At 39.8% G+C, this 26,522-nt stretch overlaps 1 protein-coding gene across 1 annotated transcript in view; it reads right to left on the reverse strand.

Moving 5' to 3' along the window:
• Positions 1-25,294, reverse strand: part of LOC124171313 (sodium-independent sulfate anion transporter-like) — a 29,250-nt gene extending 3,956 nt beyond the window's left edge. Inside the window, exons 1-10 of the mRNA XM_046550464.1 lie at positions 25,146-25,294; positions 21,235-21,512; positions 18,363-18,558; positions 17,387-17,607; positions 16,949-17,144; positions 16,190-16,354; positions 13,900-14,061; positions 13,095-13,235; positions 10,892-11,037; positions 9,901-10,074 (exon numbers count right to left, since the gene is read on the reverse strand). Of these exons, the coding sequence (XP_046406420.1) occupies positions 9,901-10,074; positions 10,892-11,037; positions 13,095-13,235; positions 13,900-14,061; positions 16,190-16,354; positions 16,949-17,144; positions 17,387-17,607; positions 18,363-18,558; positions 21,235-21,512; positions 25,146-25,245 (1,779 nt within the window). The 5' untranslated portion in view covers positions 25,246-25,294. The remainder of the gene's footprint in view (positions 1-9,900; positions 10,075-10,891; positions 11,038-13,094; positions 13,236-13,899; positions 14,062-16,189; positions 16,355-16,948; positions 17,145-17,386; positions 17,608-18,362; positions 18,559-21,234; positions 21,513-25,145) is intronic.
• Positions 25,295-26,522: the final 1,228 nt, after the last annotated feature.

The following is a 26,522-nucleotide window of genomic DNA, read 5'->3' on the forward strand; positions in this document are numbered from 1 at the left end:
ACTGTAAATAACCCGTATAAGTGGTTTTTTTTCCTTCCTCAACGCCGAAAAAAAATTATCGAAAATCAGTATCAAAACAATTACTTGAATTATATCATATATACTTCTAAAATCCAAAGCAAAAGGAAAACGTTGGTAATTGTATGGTCAGTTTTGATATCTCCGGTAACTTCCTCATTTCCTTGACTAATTTCGCCTATTTTGCTATCAAAATTGCCCGGAGCTACGTTAATAAGAAATGATTTTATCGGGCTATTTACTGCAGAAAAGTGGCCTATTAGTGAAGAGGTATTGTTCCTACCGACGAAGAGAACTGGGGGGTTCCGGATGCATTCAGTCCTCAAATACATTAAAACTGGGGATAATCCTTGAATTTGATTTTTCAAAGTCAAGTTTACCTTAAAATATGGCCTTGATAACCGATAAAAATAAGTGGCATTTTTTCAGTTATTTGTCGTAATTTGTAAACTAAGATAAGAAATTCTGAAAAAATATCAATTGATTTGAAAATATCTACAATATCGATGCGGAATGGGAAATTTATCCCAACAAAAATGGTAGAAAAAAGGCGTCATTTTGATATACCCTCACGGTTATCATGAAGTTGGATTTAGAACCTGAGAATACGTCTTTATTTCGTGAAGTTAGCCACAGCATATTGAACAGTATCAAACTAAAACTTAACTGGGATAAAATACTGGATTTATACACACACTATTCTTTATGCCGACGTCTTTGTAGTAGCGGATCCTGTGAAGGGGATAATTACACCCTTCTCTCTAACTGAAGAATCAACTTGAAATTATGAAAGTGAACTTGTTTACTTTCGTTGCTATGTAATGTCAAGGATATAAAATTTGTTGATTTAATCTTGCTATTAACAATAAAAAATGAAACACTGAATCAATCGGTAAAATCTTTAAATCCCTCTGTCGGGTAGGCGAGGGGATTTTACATTTTTTGGAGGTCCCACCGAGATTCAGTGATCAGAGCGTTGTTTCGTGATAAGTACCTTCAGTGGCCATTCGTCAACGTTCAAGTGTGCAGCCGGAGAGTGGGAGAATATACATACGGAGACGACGCTAAACGTAAGGGTCACGCACCAGTTTGAGTGTCATTCACCGTGGTTAAATTCCCCATCTGAAGTGGAGTGAACAGCAGCGTCATTCCAGTGTGGTTCCAGATATCAACGGATTATTATTGTGCGCCGTATAATTAAGTATCCCGGTCGCAAGAGTGCGTAGTTGCCGCCGAGAAAATGGAGAAGCTTATTAGAGGAAAGAACGCGTTGAAGATACAGCTTTCTAGGTTGATGACCGATATCGAGAAGCTCCTTGCCCACAAGGATGAAGAACCTGATCATCTTGCCTTGGAAGTCGAGCTCACCCTGACGAACGACGTTGTGAGGGAATGGGAGGAGATACTCCACACCATCCGTAAGGAATTAGAGGAATCAGAAGCATCCGAAGAGGCCTTGGCAGATGAAATGCAAGCAGTAATGAATGTGCGAAGACGATTCATCGTAGTTCAACGGAAGTGTGAGAGAATAATCAAGCCTATTCAGCCTTCAGCAACGACCTTAACGGAAATGGGCACCATCAGTAACGCAGGATCAATTAGCAAGAGAAGCTTCAAAACTCCCCAATATTGAGCTCCAGAAGTTTGACGGTAAGTTGAAGTCATGGCTTGGATGGTGGTGTCATTTCCGAAAGATTCATGACGACGATTCACTCACGGATTCAGATAAGGTGGAGTATCTATCATTGACTATGGAGAAGGGGACAGAAGCTAAGGAGTTGGTGGAAAGTTATCCAGCCGATGACAAAAATTACCCCAGCAGCAGGTCTAATAGCCAGTCCCGCTCCTCAACGACATTCTTGTGGATTCTGTAATGGAGGACAAGAAACTATGGCATGCGTCAAGGCTCAGTCAATGACTTTCGATAAAAGAAAACAGAAATTGGGAGAGAAGAATCTATGTTACGCGTGTTTCCGGGGAAAGCATAAGAGCAGGGACTGTCGCAGTCATGTGAAGTGTATTGTGTGCCAAGGAAAACACTATCCTCTTCTCTGCCCTTCAATCAACTCATTACAAGAGTCAAAGACTGGAAAAGAGGAGAAACTACCACAGGATGTTCACCTCACAGCTAACAATCTGAATCGTTGTGCCAAGGATGTACTTCTGAACACTATAAAAGTTCGAGTCGTGGGAGAAAAAGGCTCTTCTAGTCAGGCTCGTGGGAGACACCGGTAATCAACGCAGCTACATAAATGCTTCTACTGCAACTCCAATTCAGGCAAAAACAATTGGAAGCGAATTGCTCAGGATCGTGTTGTTTGGAGATCAAGTTACGGTACCAGTCAAGCACCCGATAGTTCAAATAAGACTGGAGTGTCTTAAAAACAATAGAAAACGTTCGAGCTACTACAAAGGGAGAAGATCTGCGGAGATCTTCCCAAGGTGCCCCATGGACAGTGGATCATCGATCTAGCTAATGTGGGGATTCATATAAATGATGTTGGTGAGGGATACGAAGAAATCCAAATACTCATCGGCAATGACTATTGAGATTCCATTCTAACCGGAAATATGTTCAAACTGGGCTGTGGATTAACTGCAAGAGAAACAATCTTTGGTTGGACGTTGGGAGGGCCCGTCCCTGATGTACCAAGGATCGTTAGTTGTAACTTTTCCTGTACCATAGTCAGCAGCATGATGGCTACCAATCCGAGTATCACGGATTTATGGAATTTCGAAACAATTGGGATATCAGATACCGTGGCGTTCAAGACAGCAGCAGAGGAAGATGCCGAAGCGATTTCTTATTACAAGTCGACCGCACGGAAGGAAGAGATGAAAGGGCGATGCAATGTGGCCCTTTCTTGGAAGCAGCCCAAGTCAACACTTCCTACAAATCGTCAAGTAGCAGAGAAACGATTGAGGTCAGCTACGGCGAAGTTGAAGAAAACAGGAAAGTGGGAGAAATACGACTGCATTTTCAAAGATTGGGAGATAGAAAACTTCATCAAAACTGTGGATGATGGTGACAACGGACACTTTATTCCCCATCGACCCGTGTTCAAGGAAAGCCTCACTACTCCAGTTCGACCGGTGTTCGACGCTTCGTGTAGAAATGGACGGCTTCCCTCTCTCAATGACTGCTTATACAAAGGTCCTAATCTCATCGAGCTCATCCCAACAATACTCCTCCGGTTTCGGCTTCACACGGTTGGAATTTACGCTGACATCCGGAAAGCATTCCAGATGATGGGGGTCAAAGAGCAGGACCAAAACTATCAGAAGTTTCTCTGGTGGGAAGACTCAACCTGTGAAAAAATCAAGGTCTTCAAGCACCTCCGAGTAGTTTTTGGCGTAAGTAGCAGCCCGTTTCTTCTCATGGCTACTTTATTACATCACTTGGAGACAAAATCAGAGAAATATGCGAAGACAGCTGAAATACTGCGATACTCTTTCTATGTGGACAACTGCCTCGTATCCCTCCCCTCACTACAACAAGCAAAGACTTTAAGGAAGAAGCTGTACGAATCATGGCTGATGCAGGGATGGAATTGCGTCAATGGGCCTTAACAGGAAGAGATGAAACTTCAGCTGATCTAGGAATGCCTGCGATACTACCAGTTTTGGGGCAGTTGTGGAATCGAGAAGAAGACTACTTGACATTAGATATCAAGTCACAGGAGGAGTTCAGATTCATGTCAAAACGTCACATGCTCTCTATTGTCGCACAAGTGTTTGATCCAGTTGGATTCACCGCACCAGCTCTACTTCTGCCCAAGCTACTAGTCCAGAAGTCGCGGGAGGAAAAGGTTGGCTAGGATGACGCGGTTGGTGAAGAGATAGAGAAATTTTTCCGGTCATGGTATGCTACTCTTAACCTACTCAAGTCGATAAGGATTACACGCTACTGTCAACTTCAGCCCAATACCAAGAAAGAGATTCACGTTTTCTGCGATGCAAGTGGACAGGCATACGCCACTGTCCTCTACCTCCGATCTGAATACGAAGGAGAAGTCGAAGTCAAACTTCTCAGTGCCAAATCGCGTCTTGCTCCAGTCAAGAAGCCAACATTCAACAGATTAGAGTTGTTAGCAGCATTGTTGGGAGCCAGGATGGCAAGACCGGTGAAGGAAGTGCTGGGAAAGGACATCCGTTTTCAATATTGGAGTAATTTAACTACCCCCCTCGCTGGTATCTCTATCTTGTCATGATGAGGGGGCTTGCGTGCCTAAGTGAACCTGAGAGCTATGCCGGCGGGAGCGAAAGCTCCTGGTAGGGTCACCCAAGCTGGACAGGTCAAAGGGGATAGGCCAGACAAAAAGAGATACCCTGGTCCTCCAGGTTGGGGGTTGGGCGTGGGGTTAACAATCCCACACCGTAAAAAAATTTTCTGTTACGAAACCCATAAAGAAGCCTCGGAATACGGACGGATGGCAAACGATCAGGAACTCGAAAACGGAATACAACATTGACCTTAGCTACATGGAATGTAAGGACCATGTTGAAGGCTGGAAAAATGGCAGAGATCGCTGAAGAAGTATTGAAGTATGGGATAGATGTAGTGGCATTACAAGAAATAAGATGGAACGGAAATGGAAGAGTGGATGAAAAGGACTACTCAATATTCTATAGTGGGCCTAAACTGAGAACTGGACAATGTGGAACAGGGTTTATCCTTAATAACAAAATGAAGCAAAGCTGCTTAGGGTATGAACCTCTGGGGGATAGAATGTGTAAGATAAGGCTCAAAGGACGTTTTAGAAACTTATCTATCACCTCAGCTTATGCACCCGCAGAAGATGCTAATAATGATGAGAAGAATTCCTTCTTTGATCAACTGGATAGAGAATGCAGCAAGATACCTAAATATGATATGTTGATTCTCCTAGGAGATTTCAATGCAAAAATAGGAAGAGAGGACTTCTTGCAGCATGTAGCTGGAAAACACTCTTTACATACTGAAACAAATGGAAATGGAATGATGCTAAGCCAGCTGGCAGAAGCTAAAGGGCTAATAATCAAAAGTACCTGTTTTGCTCACAAAGATATTCATTAGGGAACATGGAAAATTGCAGGCACAGGAGTAGTCAACCAAATTGATCACGTTCCGGTTTCCAGAAGACATGCATCTTCAGTCATTGACATAAGGTCTGCAAGAAGCCCGAACTGTGATTCAGACCATTATTTGGTAAAGGCCAAGTTTGGGGAAAGAATTGCGAATGTGAGACGTATTAAAGGACCCAAGAGAATACAGTGGAGTGTGGAAAAGTTCAGACAACAAGCAGCTGTAGCCCAATACCAGGAAATCCTGTGTAAGAAATTAGAAGAAGGAGTAGAGAACCTGAGTGTAAATGACTCGGTAGAGAGAAAATGGCTTAATATAAAGAAGGCTATGGAAGAGGCTGCAAAGGAGACCATAGGAGAAAGGAAGAGAACAAGGAATGAAGAATGGTTTGATTATGAGTGCAGAAAAGCTATAGAAAGGAAGAATATAGATCGAAGGAACACCATCCAGAAATAGACAAAGAAAGCAGAAGACAAGCAAATAAAATACTACGAAAAAAGAAAAAACAGTACTTAAAAGGGTATGTGGAAAAGATTGAGGAACTGAACACACAAAATGAAAGTAGAAAGTTATACCAGGCAATTAAATGGATGACTAATAAATTTCAACCAAGAACAAACGCATGTAAGGATAAGAATGGGAGGTTGGTTGGAACAGAGGAAGAAGTAATGGAAAGATGGGCCGAGTACTTTAAGGAATTGCTGAATGTCAATGAGATAGATGAGGAAGATGAGGAGGATGGAGAAATGTTGGACATGAGGGTGGACACCAATATTAGTAGGCCATCAATTGAGGAGGTGGAGGAGTCGTTAAAACGGCAGCGGAATGGGAGAGCTCCAGGGTAAGATCAAATTGTACCGGAGTTAATCAAGTATGGAGGGAAAAATTTAACAAAGAACCTACATAGACTGATATGTGAAATATGGGAGAAAGAAGAGATGCCTGAGAAATGGAAGATTAGTTTAATTTGCCCTATATTCAAGAAGGGAGATAAATTGCAATGCAGCAACTATAGGGGAATCACATTACTAAATGTCACTTATAAGATACTTTCTTGTATACTGCAGAGGAAACTTAACACGTATGCTGAAGTAATCCTTGTTGAATACCAATGTGGCTTCAGGCCGGGAAGAGGAACAACCGACCAAATCTTTGTAATGAGACAATGCATGGAGAAATGTTATGAGTACAACATTGATCTACATATGCTTTTCATTGATTTCCAGCAAGCTTTTGATAGTGTCAATAGAAGAAAAATGTTGAAGGCATTGGAGGGATTTGGAATACCAAAAAAAACTAATTAAGTTGGTAAATATGACTATGGAAGGATCTCAAGCTAAGGCCTATATCGGGGACAAGACTAGTGAAGCCTTTAAGATAACAACTGGAGTAAGACAAGGAGATTCTCTCAGCAGTAGTATTTAATCTGTGTCTACATGAAGCCATGAAAAAACTGGGGTTAGAGGGGACAATTGTGCATAAATCTACTCAGGCATGTGCCTATGCCGACGATATAGTTCTAATGGCACGGAATGTGGATTCTCTGAAAGAAATATTCAAAATCTTAGAACAGAAGAGTAAGAATATAGGGCTCAGAATCAATTAGAGAAAAACGAAATACATGAAAATGTCGACCACGGAAGACAGAAGATGGACCAAAACGTTACATTTGGGTAGTACAACTTTGAGTATGTAAAATATTTCAGCTACCTCGTTACTAATTTAAACTGTAAGAACTCAATGACTGAAGAGATCAACAAGAGGATAATGGCTGGAAATAGAGCTTGCTTTGCTAATATTAAGCTCCTGAAGTCAACTCTTCTATCTAAGGAGATGAAATTCAAGATCTATAAGACACTTATCAGACCGGTCGTGACATATGGAGCAGAAACGTGGAACATCTCCGCTGGAAACGAGCAAGCTCTGCGGATATTTGAACGGAAGGTTTTGCGAAAGATATATGGTCCCGTGACAGATGGGGTAACTTGGAGGATAAGAACAAACAAGGAAATAGAAAATATTATCCGAGGCGAAGATAGTGAGATTTGTGAAGACCCAACGGCTAGCTTGGCAAGGCCATGTAAAAAGAATGAGTGAAGAAAGGATGCCTAAGAAGATTCTACATGGCAATATGGATGGAAAGAGAAAAAGAGGAAGACCGAGGAAAAGATGGATGCAGGATGTGGAAGAAGACATAAAGGCTATGGGGATTGTCAGATGGTGGGAGAAAGTGCAGAACAGGAGAGAATGGACAGGCGTCTTGAGGGAGGCCAAAGCCCATACCGGGCTGTAGTGCCGAGGAAGAAGAAGAAGTTATTCAACTACAGTTCTGGCATGGATCAAAAGAGGTAACAAGTGGGAGAAGTTTGTGTCGAACCGCGTCAAGGAAATTCTCGACATCACCACTACCAGCCAATGGAATCATGTACCTGGAGAAGACAACCCAGCAGATCTGCCTTCACGAGGGTGTACTCCGGCAAAATTGGTTGAATGAAAGTGGTGGGAAGGACCTAAATGGTTAACATTGAGTAAGGAACATTGGCCATGTCATACATCAGCTGAAATTGACGAGGATGAAATCAACAAGGAGCGGAAGAAGACGACAGTATCAATGATCTCTACTCCATTTCCGGCTCCAAGATTTTCCTCTTCTCAGAAGAATGTAACAGTCAGGGCAGCGGTCCATCGCTTCACTTACAATTGTCGTAACAAGACAAGGATTACTTCACCCATCATATCAACGAAGGAACTTCGACTGGCAGAGAAGACAGTATTGAAGGAGATTCAATGTCAAGCCTATGGTCAAGGAGGAGTTCCTAAAAACTTAGTCACGGTGATGGGGACCGATGGATTGTTACGAATTAAGTCAAAATTAGTACACCGGGAAGATACAACTGATTTCATCTCTCCCATTCTCTTACCACAGCATCATCCGTTAGTTGAAGGACTTATTCGGGATATTCACCTCTTCAACTGTCATGCAGGGATTCAGATAACTGTGGGGAAACTGAGGGAGAAATATTGGGTAACCAGTGCTAGGAAGACTGTCACTAGAATCATTCACCGATGTCCGGTTTGTAGGAGGCATGAAGCAAAAGCGTTTGAGGTTGAGACGGCAACACTCCCAGTTGCTCGTGTGCAAGACAGTGAAGTATTTCAGACCACGGGAGTAGATCTGGCTCGTCCACTTATCATTCGAGATGGACAGGTTTGGATCTTGATCTACACTTGTGAGGTCTATAGATGTGTATCACTGGATGTCATTACGGGATTATCAACTGAGACATTTCTCAACTCTCTGGAACGTTTCGTGGCCAACTACGGAAGACCGAATACTGTCTACAGCGACAATGGCACTAACTTCATTGGTGCAAAGAACATATTCGACAAACTGGAATGGGAGGAGATCGCAAAAATAAGTCAAGTCAAGAAATTGCAGAGGATACTAACCTGTGAAGCAGCACCATGGTGGGGTGGATTCTGGGAACGACTCATAAGGAGTGTCAAGGGCCTCATGAAGAGGATGATCAGCAAGAGCAAGTTGTCATTTGATGAGTTCCGCACCTGTATCGCAAGCGTGGCTGCCACCATCAATGACCGTCCACTTACAACCATTACCGAAGATGGAAATGATCTTGTGTCTCTCTCTCCATCCATGTTTTTAAGACGTACAATGCCTGGAGGTTTCCCTGAAGGAAATTTTGCCCAAGGACTTGAACAGAGCTACCGAAAAATGCAGAATATTCAAACCCAGCTGAAGGATCGTTTTCGAAAAGAGTACCTGTCCCTTCTCACCCAGAAGAAGAAAGTTAACATTCAGGGGCGGATCCAGGATTTTTTTCTGGGAGGGGCACAAGCAAGGCCGTATCCAGGATTTTATTCTGGGTGGGGCACAAGGATACCTCGATATACAAAACGAATGCAATGATAATGGGACCGTATTAAATATCTTGCATATTTTTGAGGGTCTGGGGGGGGCACGTGCCCCCGTGCCCCCCCCCCCCCTGGATCCGCCTATGTTAACATTCGACCCACTGCTGTGGGAGATGTGGTACTCGTGGTAATGTCAAGGATATAAAATTTGTTGATTTAATTTTGCTATTAACAATAAAAAATGGAACACTGAATCAATCGGTAAAATCTTTAAATCCCTCTTTCGGGTAGGCGAGTGGATTTTACACTAACCATAGCTCCCAAAACAAGACGCATTCGATATGGACTCTGGACTCGTTCACCAAAAGTTTTTATTGCGCAATTAGACATCGTCTGTCAAATCGAGACCGGGAATATTATTATTTTGTACTATTTCTCACTTTGCGAGTGCTATGTGAGGAACCCCCCCGCATGGGTTTTAATTAATCAAAGATACTTACGCCTTAAAATACCCTGGAGTTTTGGAAATTTGCCGAAATCACTATTCGATTTCGCCCATTGACAACGGACCCCACGAAATATTCACTATCCCAGGCTATACAGCGAGGAAAAATTTTGATTACGTCAATAACTTTAACAAACGTGAATGAGTTCGACTTAAATTTCGGAATAAGTGGATTTTTCTCCCAAATAGTCTATTTCAAATGTCTTCCGAATTGATGAATCTAACTGCAATATCGGGTCTAAATGAGTGTCTTCATTCTAATGGTTTACAGCCCAAAAGTGATGGGATATAATGGTGGATATTGCCCTCCCTTAATCCTCCGATATTTGATCATAGATCCACCACTGCGTGTCTTTGGTCACTATAATGGTGTAAAATCTTCTCAGATAGGAGACTGTGAAGGATCAGGATCAAGTTGAGCCAATAGAAATGAGCTTACCATAGCCGCAGAATAATCCAAGCCTTTGAAGTGCTCGCAGTTGAGTACCAGTGGCTGAACGCCGTCGCCTTCACTGACTCCGATTCTGCCCAACTCCATGCGGATGAATTCGATCGCTGGGAAGTATAGGCCTGTATCAAGAGTGACCATCAAATAATCTCGTCCACCCGGCATCTAAATATCAAAGAAATAGAGATAGTAAGAATATGTAAATGGCTACAATACATTATATTTGGTATTACGCATGGTATCAGATACAAGTAAACGCTAACATTTCTGTAAAAGAATAAACTCACTCACTTCCAATATATATATTTTGTTTAATGACCGGTTTCGGTAGTAGCGCCATTCTCAAAAGACAAAAAGTGCGAAAGTAGAAAACTGTTTCTGACAAAACGAAAAAAAATAAGAGAAATGTTTTTCCTTACGGATAGGTATAGGCATTTGTTTTCCCCCGATCAATAATTTACTTGAATAAATGTTAGGTAAGATTCAGAATTCAAATATCTCTAGCAAAGACTATTTAATTTATTTTTTAGTAACGACTGGTGTCCTAGCACCACACGACAATGGAGACGGCTTTCGGGGCAGTGCGTGGATGTAAAGAGTAGCGTAGCCAGGATTTTGAAATGAGGGTTTTAACGGATATTTCGGGGCCCTTCCGAGGAGTACGAAAACATCCGAGGGGAAAGGGGTCCTCTCCCGTAAAATTTAGGAATTTTTTACGTCGAACTCGTGATTTTTCGGACTAAAAGTAATTTTTGACGAGTTTCATTAATTGAGGCCATCTTACTCGTTTTTGGCGCCTCTTTTAAAGATTCAGGGTTGTAACCCGGAAACTCCCCACCCCCGTGGTTAAGCCTCTGGATGTAGATAATTATATTCGTATAATCCATTGTATTTGTCCTCAGCGAATGTGATAAAATATGCAAGAACTTAATGGGAAGCTCAGCCTAGCTCGAACGGAGCGCCGCATTTTCTCGGTATTCACCTTCTTATGCTCCACATTTATCCTTGGCCGCGCCCACAAGTAAAGCAAGTGACCGCAATTCAGAGCAACGCCCAGCAGCAGTCCAATTTCAATGCCAAGGAGGAGACACACTACAAATGTAAGGATGGCAGCTAAAAAGTCTCGCTCTGCAATAAATGAAAAAAAATATTTTAACATAATTTACGCTCTAGGATATTTACAGTAGAAATGTTTCACAAGACAATTTCACATTTATGATTAAGGGTGCGATTCATAGACGGAACTTTAGGCTAAAGTATACTTTAGCCGGGCTAAAGTCTGCTTTTTCCGTTTCATAAACGCCACTTTAGAGGAAAAATGGCCGAATCGTCACTTTACCGTAAAGTGCCCAACCGGAGCTCACTTTAGGGCTAAAGTGTCCTTTACGGATGAATAAATATGGCTGCACCGGCTGTTATTGAAGTTGAAATATGAAGATATTTGGGTTACGGAAATGAATATGAACTAATTTTTTGGTGAGAACACAGCAGCAAACTGGCGCGTTTCAAGAAATAACCATACAAGTAATATATGTCTTTTCCCTGAATATATATCGAGTCGGTATTGATGGAGATGACCCAATTCTTATATTTTGAAGTTTAACTCTATCGGTCGTGTGATAATTACAACACAGTAATTGGTTGAACAGGTTGGCATAATTTAAATTCGTTATAATTCGTCGGCAAAATAATATCGTTTGGCCAGCCAAATACTAGTTTCTACACCTTGCATTGCATTTTAAGCGTTTTCATTCAATATTTGCTTAATGTACTCTTTCCGTATGCCTCCATATCACGCTTAACATGTTTCTGTGATTGTGAAACTAGAGTCGAGTTTCTGTTTCGTTTTTCGACTATACATTTGCATGTTTAAAATGATTATATAAGATCTCGTCATGAAAGGCAGCAATAAAAAGTAAAACGTACTTTCCTTCATAGCCATATTATCAGCAGCAAAGCAATGTTTTCTCGAGGATGTAGGATTGTTATGAAATGTTATTTACGCAGCATCACAGACTTCACTGACTTTTCTTACTGCAAAATTCGTGTATGGATACTCGGGTTAGGTATTCACATATGTCGAGGCATCTTTTAAAGTAGACAAAGAGATATTTATTGATATAAGTCCATTCTCACATTCAACATGTTTCATTGCGTGGCCATTCATTCATTGGTTTTGATGATATAGATATTCTTGACTGTACATTCTCGTCGATTTCTCTAGAATATATAACCCCTTAGGTCAACATTCCAAGAATTAAAATATTGGTAAGCACAAAAGAATTCAACAAACACCCATACCTCATTCAAAATATGCGTCCAACTGAGACAACCACTGATCGGTAAATCTTCAAATTAATTGGCAGTTTCAAGTTAACGCGAGAGAATTTCACTATTTCACCCACCTTCAATGAACGTACACCATCAAACTTCGACTAACATGTAGTCCAAACAACCGTATGCAGTTAATCATAGAAAATGATCATAAAATGACGTGAAAACATCAGCATTTGAATATTTACTTCGCTGGGAACATCGAAGGATTACCAATGCACGAAGCTAATTAAAAGTGATCTTTTATTCAGCCAACTCAGTCATTAACGTACAAAATAGCTAGTGGGGAAAAGCTTTCAATGACGCAGTATTCATTTACATTTGCACATAATATGAGAAAACGAGAAAATACAGCTTAATAAGTCTTAGCAAAATACAACACGAAAACCCAGTCGCCAGAAACATGTAAACAAGTACGCATTTAATATCGTGTGTCATCTTTTTCTTCACTTTTTCGCAGCGTTCATTGCCAACACTCAAAAATTTCAATGCATGATCGAGACTTTAGGAGCTAAAGTTCCACTTTATAAAGTGAGATCCTTGGAACGACTCTGAAACGAACTTTAGCTAAAGTCTCACTTTACCGTAAAGAGAGACTTTGTAAAGTGAGCAATTTCAGTGTCGTCTATGAATCGCACCCTAAGGAATTCTGTTCTTGAGCCAACGATAAAGAGGCATGCTTGAATAGATCAAAAATCTTTCTTCTATGAACACATTTAAATTATGAAATCAAAGTATCCATTAAAATTTATATAAGCATATATTAAGGCGTGATTCATATTGTAAGCCGTGCGCTCCAAAGGCATATACTTTGGTAATAAAATATATTAGAATTAAAAAAAAAATCTTACTGCTTGTTCGCCAAAGTTTCTTGTATATGCCGAAATCAGCCATGAACATCACAGCACAAATAAGGACAGCAGACAGAGTTGCCCGTGGAATGTAATAAAAATAAGGAGTGAGGAATCCCAGGGCCAACATTATAAGAGTTCCTGTGGAAAAGAATAATGATTGCATAATTGCTGCATAAATCATCGCATAAATCATTTTTATGTTTTATGCCTCGTTACTCATGAAATTTTATAACTTTATCTACATGAATGGATCACACAGTTCTGGGCTGCCGATGCGACTGTGTACCAGTTTTACCCCACAAAACGTAAAATATTTAGACTAGATTAATTCTTATTCTTCTTTATCCTATGATGAGAAATTATGTGGGCGGTAAAAGATTAGTCATTAGGAGAACTAGGCGATGAGCTGCATCAAGCCAATCTTAGGATTAAGGAATGTTTATGACGATGATACAAGCATACAAATTTTTATCAAAATCTGATACCCTTAGAGTCAGTAGTTGGTTGAATTGAGTTTTAATGACTCTTCACCATATTTTCACATAATTTATTTTTTTAAACATGTTTAACCATGACGCCTGTCTCCATTAGATGCATTTTAAAACCATCGATGAATTGATTGAGCCACACTGAAGCTCTATGCCTTTTTTATGCATTATATGGGAAAACAGCAATAAAAATCAAGGCATTTCAGGTCAATTCAAATTCCAAGTGCAAATGAACCCGCAAGTTTCCCTCCCAGCTACTTGCCTGATTATTACCAATTGCTACGGCAAACGAAAATGAAGGTGCTGTATCTAACCTGTGTATAGTCCGGCCAGTGGTGTGCGCACCCCGCTGGCACTGCTGACGGCACTACGGGTGAAGGCCCCGCAGGTGGGCATAGAGCTGACGAACGACCCCGCGATGTTACAAAGCCCGAGGGTCAGCATCTCCTGAGTTGCGTGCATTGTGCCTCCATTTGCTGAGGGAAAAAGATAATTGGAGCTTCGTCATGATTTGAGTTCAAAATGCCATCAAATTGAATTTGAGGACCTTAAGTCTAAGGTCTTGAATGGAAATGGTAGAACAAAATAGCACATAATCCGAAATTATTGCACTTGTACGCATCATCCTGACCTGGGACTACCAGCCTTTATCTCAAATTTGAGAATAATACCTCCCTATTTTCTGAGAAATTAAATTTTTATATTCGTGGCACAGGTATATTTTCATTTAGGTCCACTCCATAGATCCTCAAACTTTCATAATAACATCGCTAGTTTTAAATAATAATTAATTCGTCACATCAGTGGCATAGCCAGGAATTTCGTTCGGGGGGGGGGGGGTCCAAAACCAGAGGGGAATTTTAGAAAAAACATAGTATTAAGTAGAGGGGTTTAAACTAATTTTAATACTTAAAAAACCGAAATAACTTTATTTTTCAAAGAAATCTTGAGTAAATTCATGATTTTTCGATATTTTGTTTTCTTTTATGCAGCAAAGTAATGGTGTTTTCTATTTCGGGGGAGTCCGGACCCCCTGTACCCTTCCCCTCGCTACGCCTCTGAACCGGGTTATACTGGATTGGTTTTGCGGGGATGGAGCAAAAGACCGCAGGGACCAAACACAACCTCTCAACATGCAAAACTTGACACTTACTCACTCCCATGTAAAGATACTCGCACAGGCTAAAAATGCCAGAAGACTATGCTCAAAAGAGCAGGTCAAGACGTACATTAAGGCAAGCGAAGTGCGAATAGCGCTATTTTAGCCTCCAAAACGCCCTTATCAATGTGGAAGTATGATGTCTTCACAACAAAACTGGTTTTCAGTGATCATCAAATCAGTTTCAACACCGTTTTTTGGGAGAGCGTGGTAGGCCTTAGTGAGTAGCGTGCCTGGCTGTTGATAAAGGGGACTCGTGTTCAAAGCCCGAAGACAAAACAAAAAAAAAACTTCTCAACGTGGCATAGGGAAAGGAATTTCTAGAATGCTTCAAATTCGCATGTCTGGCTTAGTTTGGCGTGGGCTCTAACCTCGCCTATCCAAACCAACCTTCGGGTTGAATCAACGAATGAGTGATCGTTAATTTTAGCTTGTGAAACAGACCGTTACATATGATTTTCTCATCTTTTTTACGTGAAAAGATAGGAAATATCTATATTCCTTTTCCTATCCACGCAGTCTGATTGAAACAACATGTTTTTTGGAGTAAAAATATCAATGTATGCAACAACTCATTGCACATATGGAAGAATAAGACGTCTTGACCAATCACGTTATTTTTCCATAGAATGATTAATGATGAATAAGTCTAGAAATACTAAAAAATAATAAAAATATTTAATTATAGAAAAATGTCACACACGGATTTGCATGAATATAAAGAGAAAAATTATTACAAAATGTTACCTAGCATTATGACGCATGTCTGAATTCTAAGTAGAGATATCCTTAAAAAATAAAGAAAAATGAACTTTTCTCGTCTCGGTTGAATTGCTCCATTTTCATGTATATTTTCACCTGTGACTCGTTGGTCGATACGTGGATAGAAATACACCAATTCACCTGGTGGAAGACCTAAGAACATTTCTTTCGCAAATGCACCCGCAAAGAAACGGTCACTCGTAAAAAATATTGACCACCATACACTGCCATAATCCTCACAGACGATTGAAATAACGATGGAGGATGGAGGATATCAATATTAAAAAAAGAAAATATGAATGACGCCAAAAATTATTTTAGCAAAGAAAAATAAATTGCTTACATGCTTAAAAACCTGAACGATCATTTAAATTCCCGATATTGCTCAAAACATAGAGAAAAATTAAACTTTGGCTCATTTACCAATCAAAAAGTTTATATAAAGTGCTTAATCGGGAATTGTGATTCCAAGAATTTGTGGTTAAATCAAAATATTTTACCATCATCTGGCTTATTCAAAAGAAACTACTGGAATTTACTGTTAATGATAAATGGGGAAATGGTAAGATATAGTGTATCCATACGGTTTGAAGATGTATCCTCAAAATTTATCTGGTAAGAAATATAAAAAATATCTGTATCTTTTTTACTCTTCAACATAAACATATTTGGTATATGCTTACCGTATGCTTTGGCGATAGCTATATTAGCTAGCACAGCTACAACAGGAACTATTAATATTCCTGTTCCCAATTCTGAAGCCATTTCTCCAAAACTATATGTGGTGTTTGCGTAAGTTGCTTGAAAAGGCGGAGGTTGAAACGACGGGAAACCTGGGTCAATTTGACCTGATAAGAAAAAAATTGAAATCATGTGTGATGTCTTAAGCAGAGTACTGGACAGATTTAAAATAAATTTTAGACTAAACACTACAAATGAATTCACCATGGCTATGGAAATAAAATTCCTCTGGACCGGGAATGGAACCAAGGACCCTTGGCTATCCGGACCACTATACTATCCAGATTCCTTGATTCCCATGGTCGATCAAGGATAGCAGAGCCAAGGAATATATACTTCAAAGAAGCCAATACACAATAAGGTGAACACCATGCATGCGTTAAGGCGGCGCATCGCTGTAATGTGATACATTTCTAACTTGATGCGTTAATTGCGGTGAAATTAATAATAATTATGCATTGAGCATGGCATTAACTGTGAATTTAATAGACATTAAATAGGCAGGTTCGTAATTTATCACACAAAAGTCAATTTTCAGGAAAAAAAGGTAAATTTGAACTGTACTATTTCACAGAGTATTGAATGCTTTTTGGGATCAATTCATTTGGGATATACCCATGGCGGCATAAAAATCAAATTTTCTGTAGAGTAGCTTTCTAAAAAAACGTTCAATTACAAGTAAATTAGAAAAAAGCACTCACCAGACAAAGCGAAAGGCGCTACACCCCAATTCCTTTCAAATACAAAAGACAGGATTCCTCCAATTAAAACTATCAATGCATTGCGACCAATTGTTAAAAACCACAGTATCTTTTCCACCACTCTGGATTTTGGATTGGATTCGTTAGGCAGCTTCCCATCGGAGAATAACTTGCCAACTGGAATATCTTTCAGCTTCTACTAATGAAAGAACACATGTGTTCAGACATGTAAATAAAAAATACCCTCATTTTGATTTGAAAGCCAACCATTAAAACTATCCAATTTATCCATAAGTGCGCTGAGATGAGATTTACAGTTTAATACAAATTTAAAACAAAACATTGGATATGACATATATATTTTAACCTAGCGTGGGTTCTGTTTTGTGTATAGTCTCTCTGGAAATCCAAATAAATAAGACTGAAGTAAATACCTACCCTGAAGGATAGAAGAAAAATCATGGAAGACACTCCCAATATGGCATCTCCAGGTTTTGTTTCTTTCATGTGAGAGAAAAGTTTCCAAACATTGTCGACGAATCCGACAGATTTGTATTTAATGCCAAGAAGACCTTTCATTTGGGCTTCGCCGATGACAACGGACGTTGCGGCAGTAAATCCAGACACTACTGGGGCTGATATGAAGTCCACAAGAACACCTGTGGGTTCAATTTTTTTAGTGGATAAACATATTTTCTGCCTTGAAAGTAAAACTTGCGTATTCTGCAAGTAGAAATTGATACTTGTTTGGCATTAAATGTATTCTGCAATCATGCTATAGGTTATACAGGTCTCTATAGCCACAAATAATGATGGAACCCAATTGAAATGGTAGTCAAGATATTTAATCCACAATCCATACAAAGAAATCGAATAATAAATCGATTGCATTTCTTGCTTGGTAAGGTAAGGTTCAACATTTTCTTGATTAAATTTTAATCTGTTCGCAACAACTATTACTATTTACAACTACGCCCGGAAGATTTTTAGTTACTTTCGATAGGATCCTTTCAAGTGCGTATATTATAGTATTTTTGAAATCCCTCTTACAGGGACCCTTGATACATTAGTATGGAGCCTTTTTTCCTTCATTTACAAAGAATGCTGCCTTGAAAAAAAAACAAGCAAATACCCACAAATGATTAAATGAACCTTACACACAATCATTTCCTTAAACCGCCTTTCTCATGCAAAAAGGATATATATTAAATGGTAGCTAATGTGATCGAGGAATATTATCACCAGAAATGAATTATTTTTGGTTGAAAAAAATACATTATGCGGGATCTTGAAATAATGGTTCAACTTACAATAAATTGGATTAAACGCATTAGTATTTTCTTAATTTTGTTAAAATTTGGCGTATGGTAATCAATAAAAAATAAATTCCGAAAAAATAGTTAATGGCGCTTACCTAAGTGGAGAATTCCAAAAAGAAGTTCCATGCATCCGGTGAGGAATGTTAATAGTATCACGAACTCCACAGGGTGATCCCGGGTGTATTCGTAGGTGAGAAGGGCCATCAATGAGGTAGGTCCAATAGAGACTTCTTTCACAGTCCCAAACACAATGTAAATTAGAGTGCCAACGAAGGATGAATACAACCCATACTGAAATAAAATACAGAGCATTCCTCAGAATCCAGTTTAAACTGGGTCCACCGAATAGTGTGTACTGTTTGAGAACCTAATTTTGCTGTAATAACGCGACGTTCTAAAAAACATGCTACGTTGTATAATGTTCTTCAATCTGGTTATGAAGAAAATTTATTAAAAACCATCCGAAATTTCATGGCCACAGATCGAGATATACTAACACATTGGTGATAGTTGACTCAACTATAAAAGTTCATGGTGAAACAAAAACCAAGTACTGTTCCACAAACTTTTTTATTTTCTGTCAATTAGTTTTAACGTCTATAGCGACATTATCAAGACAAAATGTTTGCAAAAATTTTGTGGAACAGCACTTGGGTTTTGTTTCACCATGAACATTTCATCGTTCAACCAAGTAACGCCAAGATCAGTTGATTTTATTCAGCTATAAAAAATTTTCCGATAAGAAAAGGGAGTAACGTTGCAATCTCGATTTTTCATTCACTAAATTCATGATTGATTCGATGTACTCGTGCTTGGATATAAGTTGCAGTAGAAAAGATTGCAGTTTTAAGGGTTATGAAGAAAAGAGTTTTGGTTTAAGAGGCGATATGTAACATGAGAGTGCTGAAAACAGCCCGAACTTCGTTTGTGCGCTTTGCGGAGAGCGCCTAAAATAAAGCTCTCCGTCCGTCGGATGGGACGCTAAGCAGCGGTCCCCTTGGCGCCTTTCGTTAAGATCGAGTTTAGGCCGACGCCGTGTTTCTCGCCACCCTTCCTTCCCTACCCTTCCTTGATGCCGCAAATGACATCAGCAGACCGTCTCTTCCGAATTTGATACCATACAATCACTTTCTAAGAGGGCTTAATAAAATTATGGGCAAGGAGATGAGTAAATTGTGTCACGGGATACGGAGGAGAGGCAAGGACTATGGAGCAATAAAGATGACAAGATACTCCATCCTTTTGAGGCGAGGATGTGGAGGAGAGTAAAGAAGGTGGACCGTAGGGACAAATAAACGAGGATGAGCTGGTAAGTAAAGGAAAATTGTGAGGAGATAAGGCGACAAAATGCATAGAGAAGAATTGGGGGTGATGGATAAGAGATCCTTGATATATTATTAATAGAGGTTGTAGGAAGCCTGTAGGTTGGAAGGGAAGAGAAGGAAAAAAAAGATTCACCAGTGGAATGAAGCCTTGACATACCAAGGTGAGGAATCAAAACGCGAAAAAGTACACTTCAGTAGACCCCTGGAGTTAAGAGAGAATATAAAAACCATGATTTTACATTTTACACGGAAGGCGGATGATTTTGGAAACGTTGGAGTTGAACTCTGATAAGAAAGGTCGTTTCCATGGCAATAGTGTGTACCTTTTGGATGAACACCTCATCTACGATTTCCTCCAGGTCAAACAAAAACTCATGTTTAGATAACGAGTAAGACTTATACCTGTGTCATACCATACGAGTAAGCTTAAGAACAGCGGTCGGAAATGATAAGGAACAGAGAGGGATACTCAACTCGAGGTCCTCAATGGAAAATTCTGATTCTGGAAAAGAAATATTTACTCAAACGACTGACACCCCATCCCTATTCAATTCTCAATCACGTCTTTGTTTGCGAGCACTCTTGATACTTACCCGCCTCCATTTTCATAAGACAAGCCAAGGTGACTACATAAATTAGGCCCCAGTCATTCCAACGAATGCTGTCACTTAGGGGGTTTTGTAATCGCTTTTCGAACGCATCCATAGCGCGACGGTGAGGGCAGAGTGTTCCATTTTTTGTTCCATACATTTGCAATGGTGTACTTTCAACTGTGAGGAAAATCATTGATATGTAACGATTTCGATGTAGTTTATTTCGACGTCAAAAATAAATTTCTGTCAGCAGACATAACGATAGTTTATTTTCTGGTGAAATTTGGATCATTTTACATTCAGCGACGCAATTAGGAACTTTTGTGAAACCATAACGCCAAATTACAAACTTCATAAAAGATGGATTCCAAATTCCAAAGGAGAGAGAAAAAGTCCTGATAGTGGGAAAATGACTTGAGTTACCTAGAAATGTTTGCAATAACTCTGAGCTTCGAATGTAGGATATGCAACGTAAGCTTTCAGTAAAATATATTTGAGTAACCAGAAGGAAGTGACTTTTCCGAAAACTTTCCTGTTATTCCTAAAATATAATAAAATGCATAAAAATCTGCACTACGCAATGCAAAATACCTTTTCTTATTAAAGAAATGTTTTTTAATGTCGTGGAGGAGAATTGTAATCCAGCGAAGTGTGAATGAGAAAGAATTGGCCAATAGATGCTCATTTTTCTATGGTATTCTGGTGTAATAAGGGCTTAAGATTCGAACAACTTAGGAAGGTAAAAGGGTTCATATCTGGCGTAAAAGACTTCACCTGGAGGAATCACTACATAATAATAAAGAGAATCCCACACTTGAAAGATAAACTAATATAAAAGAGGTGGGGAATATTCTTAGTCTCAAGGCAAAGGAATCCACGGGGGAATCCACGTAGGATGTGCACGAAGCTAAGGGCCTCTTGGCGATCGAGGAAAGCGGGCCCGGTGAGAGGGTCTCGCAGATCGAATCGGCCCGGCTTCGTCACAAACATTCACTAATCATTAGCACTCAACAGTCATCAGATGTTGAACAACTTGAGATACCACTCACTTGTGGACTGAGACCAGCCAAGAGTGCGTATGCTATGCTCTGGGGCAACATCGTGAGGCCAATCGTAATACCAGCAATGACATCGCAAACTATGTCATCTTTAGAGTAGTTGGGAATCCACGTGAGGATGTGCACGAAGCTAAGGGCCTGCCTGGCGGCCCTCTTGGCGATCGAGGAAAGCGGGCCCGGTGGGAGGGCCTCGCGGATCGAATCGGCCCGGCTTCGACGCTTCTTCTTCAGGGGAGTCTGCTGGGCCTTGGGGTCTTCCATCACAGGCTCTGAGGGAAAGAGAAAAATATGAAAAAGTAAATTGTAGAGGGTGCTGAAGTTAATGCTGGAAGAAGTTGGAGGGAATAAACTGAAGCGTGTTTAAAATCCATAGGGGAAAAATTAAGGTTTGATATTCTCTTGTTCGATTCAATTCATCATCAATCGAGGAGCCTACAGAAAAAAATCGAGTCGTTATCAGGTTTAGAATTTTCAGTGAATAAATATTCTGTTAGATACAGACAAATAATTATAAAAAAATATTTGAGCATTTTAATGATTCGCATATCCGAGGTAAATACTAGGACTTGAATTTAATTGTCATTATTTTCTTAATTAGCAATAATTGAAAATTCAAATATGAGAGCGACAAAAAACTGAATGGCAATCAATTATTTGATTAGTTATCAGTGCAGAAGTATTTAGATGGTTTTTAATAGGAATTATTTGCTGTTATGCCGAGGACACCACAAGCAAGTAATTTCATGGACGAAGTGAGCCAAGTTTGAAATGTGGAAATATTCTAATGTATGCAAATGCATGCATTTAACTATGCATTTGGGTCAGATTTATCAAATTTCAATGGTGAAAATATTATATTTTAACCAGAACGCTCGTTTTTTATTAATGAGAATGCAGCCTCTTATTTAACGTTTGGTTTACGTATTAGTTTTTTCCATTGATTTTTCTCTTAATTTTTGGGAATTAACATTACAATAACAAATGAACACGGTAAATTAGGTTTATCGAGCGTTTATTTTGAATAATAAATCTATCAGGGAGTTTTTTTTTATATTTGCGTATAATCTTATAAAAATTTAATGAGATATTAGTAAAATATACCGCTCACCTAATGAGCTAGCTAGGCAAATGTTACCCAACCAACGCATATGGCAGGGCAATAACCATATGACGACCCATTTATGTCATCAACGTAGCGCAACAAATCTTTGTGACAGAAAGGAAGTTCCTCCCCGACTCCTCCTCCCTTTTCTAAAAAAAGTCGGGCAAAAACCCCACCTGTCCCAATTTGAACCCGCAATGCAATCGCGAATCTTCTATTTATGGACTCGACTCTATTGCTCACTTCCTCTGCGCAAAAGATAAAGCTCGGGGGTAAAACTCAGAGATTGAAAAAAGGGAGTAACAGCACGTATCCGAGGCTACGCAGACGAGCAACTTCGCCACCGGCCATAAACTTCCGATGTGGCGCCTGTACAGCGCGGGCTCCACGCCGTCCAGCGTTCTCTTGTTTCCCAATGTTCAGAGTGGCGATTTAGGAGAACGCGCTGCTTCGTCGCAAACATTCACTAATCCCCGTTGCATTCGAATCTCACGCGCAAAATCGAATTCAACGCCCGCGGCGAGCGTCATCAGTGCCCTTGGGAAGAACTCGTGGAAGTTCACTGTTCGGCTGTTTGAACTTGGCCGGGATACCTCAAGCCCTCATATGATTGCACCTTCCTAAATCAACTGCCTAAGTAGAGTCTCGGGAATGGTAAAGTTAAACCCAACTTATGGCTCACTAACAACTGCATCTGCTAAGTAAAACAACTGCTGAGTTAGGTTGCACTGTTATTTTGAAAACAACGAGCATAAATAAACCAGCGTAAATATTAGCCACCAATTGATGATCTAATACTGTTAATAAAAAAATCCGCAAATAAACTTCACTGGGCAAAAAAAGGTTTCCGCATAAAATAACTTTTCTGATGATGAGATGTCAATATTACTACTGTTAAAAGTAACAATGGACATTCCTTAACTGATGAGCTTTATCTCGTTATCCCGCTAACCACTCTGCGGGAAATGTAAATGGCAAGGCGAAAACACGATGCTTCAAGTCTTCAAGTCTTTGGACAATTCTAGTGCTTCGATGGGGAATATACATGCAAAAGACCAGACGAAAACATAAGAAAAAATACAATAATAACTAGTTAGCTGTTCCCTGATTGGGTACAAATAGAAACGATGCCTACGGTAGTAAGGATGGGCCAGGCCAATGCATTGGCAGTACTCCACAAAAATGTCAAGGAAGCATTTACAACAATTAAAAATGAGTACACATACATATCAATCAAACGGGGAGGGGATTTGGGAGGATCTTTTTGCGAGAAATCGCTTGTTTAAAAATTACAATTAAATTTTGATATTTTCAAAACAAATGGAGCTGATGTTTGTCGATATTACATTATATCTCAAATGTAAAAAAATTGTACCTGAGAAAATATTGAGGAGAGACTTTCAAACCTGAGGTATAGGCAAATGTTGGAAAGGGTGTGCTTTAAAATTCATGAACATTTCAAGATGGAAGCGTTGATTTCAAACGAGTAAAACGTCACGAAAATTACCGGTCACTACACAAACACCGGTTAGCACCACTATGAATGGTGCGAACGATGAAATTTTTAAGAATAGCGGCACATGAAAGAATATTTCCAAAATATTCAGCAGATTCTAAAAGAGAGTAGAAATTGCAGCATTAAAAACGAAGTTTGAACCAAAAGGGGTTCTATCCGGAAACTAAAACCAACGTGCCGTATCTAACCCCACCGGGGACAAATACTTTCAATTCCATACTTTCGGGTATAATTTCCCCGTGATTGCGGGCCATATCCGCATTTGGATCAAATCAATAAATCATGGACAGTGAGATCCCAAGAAGAAGCAACATTGAGAACAATGAAAATTTGAGGTAACGGAAGAACAATGAAGGTCGACTGGGTGAAGGGAAACTCCGAAAAAAACGCCCTGCGGAATGTTGGATAGAAAATTTGCTGGACTAATCGCGAGATTTAGAGAGGATGGAAAAGAATTATCAACTAGTCCTCATGTTACAACTCGGAAAGCTCTTCGAACTCATTATGTAAAGGTATTTAGGAAGCCGATTAACCAACGATGGACAAGCAGGAGGCAGTAGAATGCACATGCGTAGAGGCCGTTCTACAAAATAAGGAAACAGTGCATTAAGTCCTACATATGGAGCATGTTTCTGGACGTGAGCGACTCTTGGACGTTGACATTAGCAGAGAAGTCAAGAGTGGAAGCATTCGAAATGTGGTGCTACCGAAGAATGATGAAGATAAAATGGATCGGCCGATTACGTATTGAGGAAGTGCTAAGACGAGTAGGAGATCGGAGCAGTCTTAAGAAATACTATTAAGAAACGGGACGTGACCAATTAGTTGGCCACATTGTGAGGCATGATGGGCTGATGAAGACAATCGTTGAACGACAGGTTGACGAGAAGATGGGATGGTTCCAATGAGTAGCATTAACTACGAAAAGTTATTTTGGGTGTAAAAGAAAAGAAACACGTCAGTATGAAGGGGCTAGCAGGTAGGCTTTCCATCATTATAAAATTTATTACGACCTAGGTTTCAATGCTACTACATCTTCACCTTAAATACCGAAACCTATGTCGTAATACAATTTATAATCGTGAAAAATTGTAAATTTCACTCTTAGGAGTGTTGACTTATGATGACAATGGAATTTCACGCAAGGAAAAATTAACTCCAAGCATAATTTCCGATGAGTGTTGGCAAAAAATCTGTCTGTAACATTTAATACTATCAATGGATAGATTTTAAGGGCTGGGTAGACAGATGGATCCTAGTGAAGTCACCCAAAGGATCACTCACGTACGAATGCTGACGTTAAGAGCTGGATCATAGCGGCTATGAGACGATGCGACCAATGCCTCAGTGGTTCAATCGCCCACGGAGCAGGAGGATGAGCCATTTTTCGTGTCCAGCGTCCAGAGGCTTTGCAAGAGACTGAAAACTGGGGAACGTCAGGAAACAGTCGCGCTTTGTGTGCGAAAGAGAAGACTTGCATCCGAACAGTAATCGCAACGGACGTCCTTCAAATTGCCCTTCACACCCGACTTCTCGCTCTCATCCATAACGACTTTACCTGGAAGCTATTTAAACGTAGCACGTTCACTTGAAATTGTCCCCGTGCTTTGACGTAACTGTTTTCTCTTGCGGTATGTCCACGCTTCAGAAAGTGATCACAAAGCTGTTCAATTCACGGGTTATGAGGAAGGTGAAGGCAGGAATGAATGCAGAATCATCTCCTGAGACTTAAGCTTGCAACATAAGGGCTACATTCATGCATTTAAAAATGTGTTTTACACGATTCGTCTTAATGAAGAGCAAAATAACTTACAGCGCTCAACAAATCAAAACCTACAAATTGCAAATATTTGCAAATTGCAAGGTATGCTACATATACTTTTCGTGATGTTATTGCATACTTTAGTTGTATTTTTTGTGCAATTTTGCTCTTAATTCCAACAAGTCTGTGATTTATTCTATTCAGTTACCAGACCTTTCGCATTCAACAGAATTCAAATTGCTGATATTATTGTTATTCCCGTTATTAGTGCAAAATTTCCGCTGAATAAATGTCAGGATGACTGCTCTCGACCGTTCCGAAATTACAGCGCCTACCGCAGCGCCAGTATGTCAATCCATTCCGATATTCGGCAGCCCAGTCAGTGCTGGCAGTAAATTTAGGATCTCGTCCCATATTGTTGTGATGATGTACAGATATCTCTAATCCTGGGTTGTATGAATTTAAGATGAAATTCGTTACAGATAATTACTTTATTTTTCAGTTAAAGTCAGAATTCCACAAAGTTTTTATAGGACCTGAGTCATTTCAATTTACCTCAATCATACATTAACGGATGCAAAAGGAATAGGTCACAGAGGATATTCAAAAGGTAGCACAAAATTAGACCCATCAAGAGAGTTCTGTGGTGTATGACTCATTTCTCCCTAAACTGAAGGAAGCCAGTCCTGAATCGCTGTATTTAAACGGCTATGGACGATAAGATTCGGCTAAATGATATGATAACGAAGTTTGGCAATGCAACTGACCTCTCACAAAGCTATAGAGGGAAACTGCTGCAGAATAGATGGGTATTTGAATTTTCAATTTCAGGCACGCTTTCAGTATCCCTGATCGTTGGGAGAGCGATATGGGATCGTAAATATCTTACTCAAATTACA

The sequence above is a fragment of the Ischnura elegans genome, chromosome 1, assembly GCF_921293095.1.
Source record: "Ischnura elegans chromosome 1, ioIscEleg1.1, whole genome shotgun sequence".
Lineage (NCBI taxonomy): Eukaryota > Metazoa > Arthropoda > Insecta > Odonata > Coenagrionidae > Ischnura > Ischnura elegans.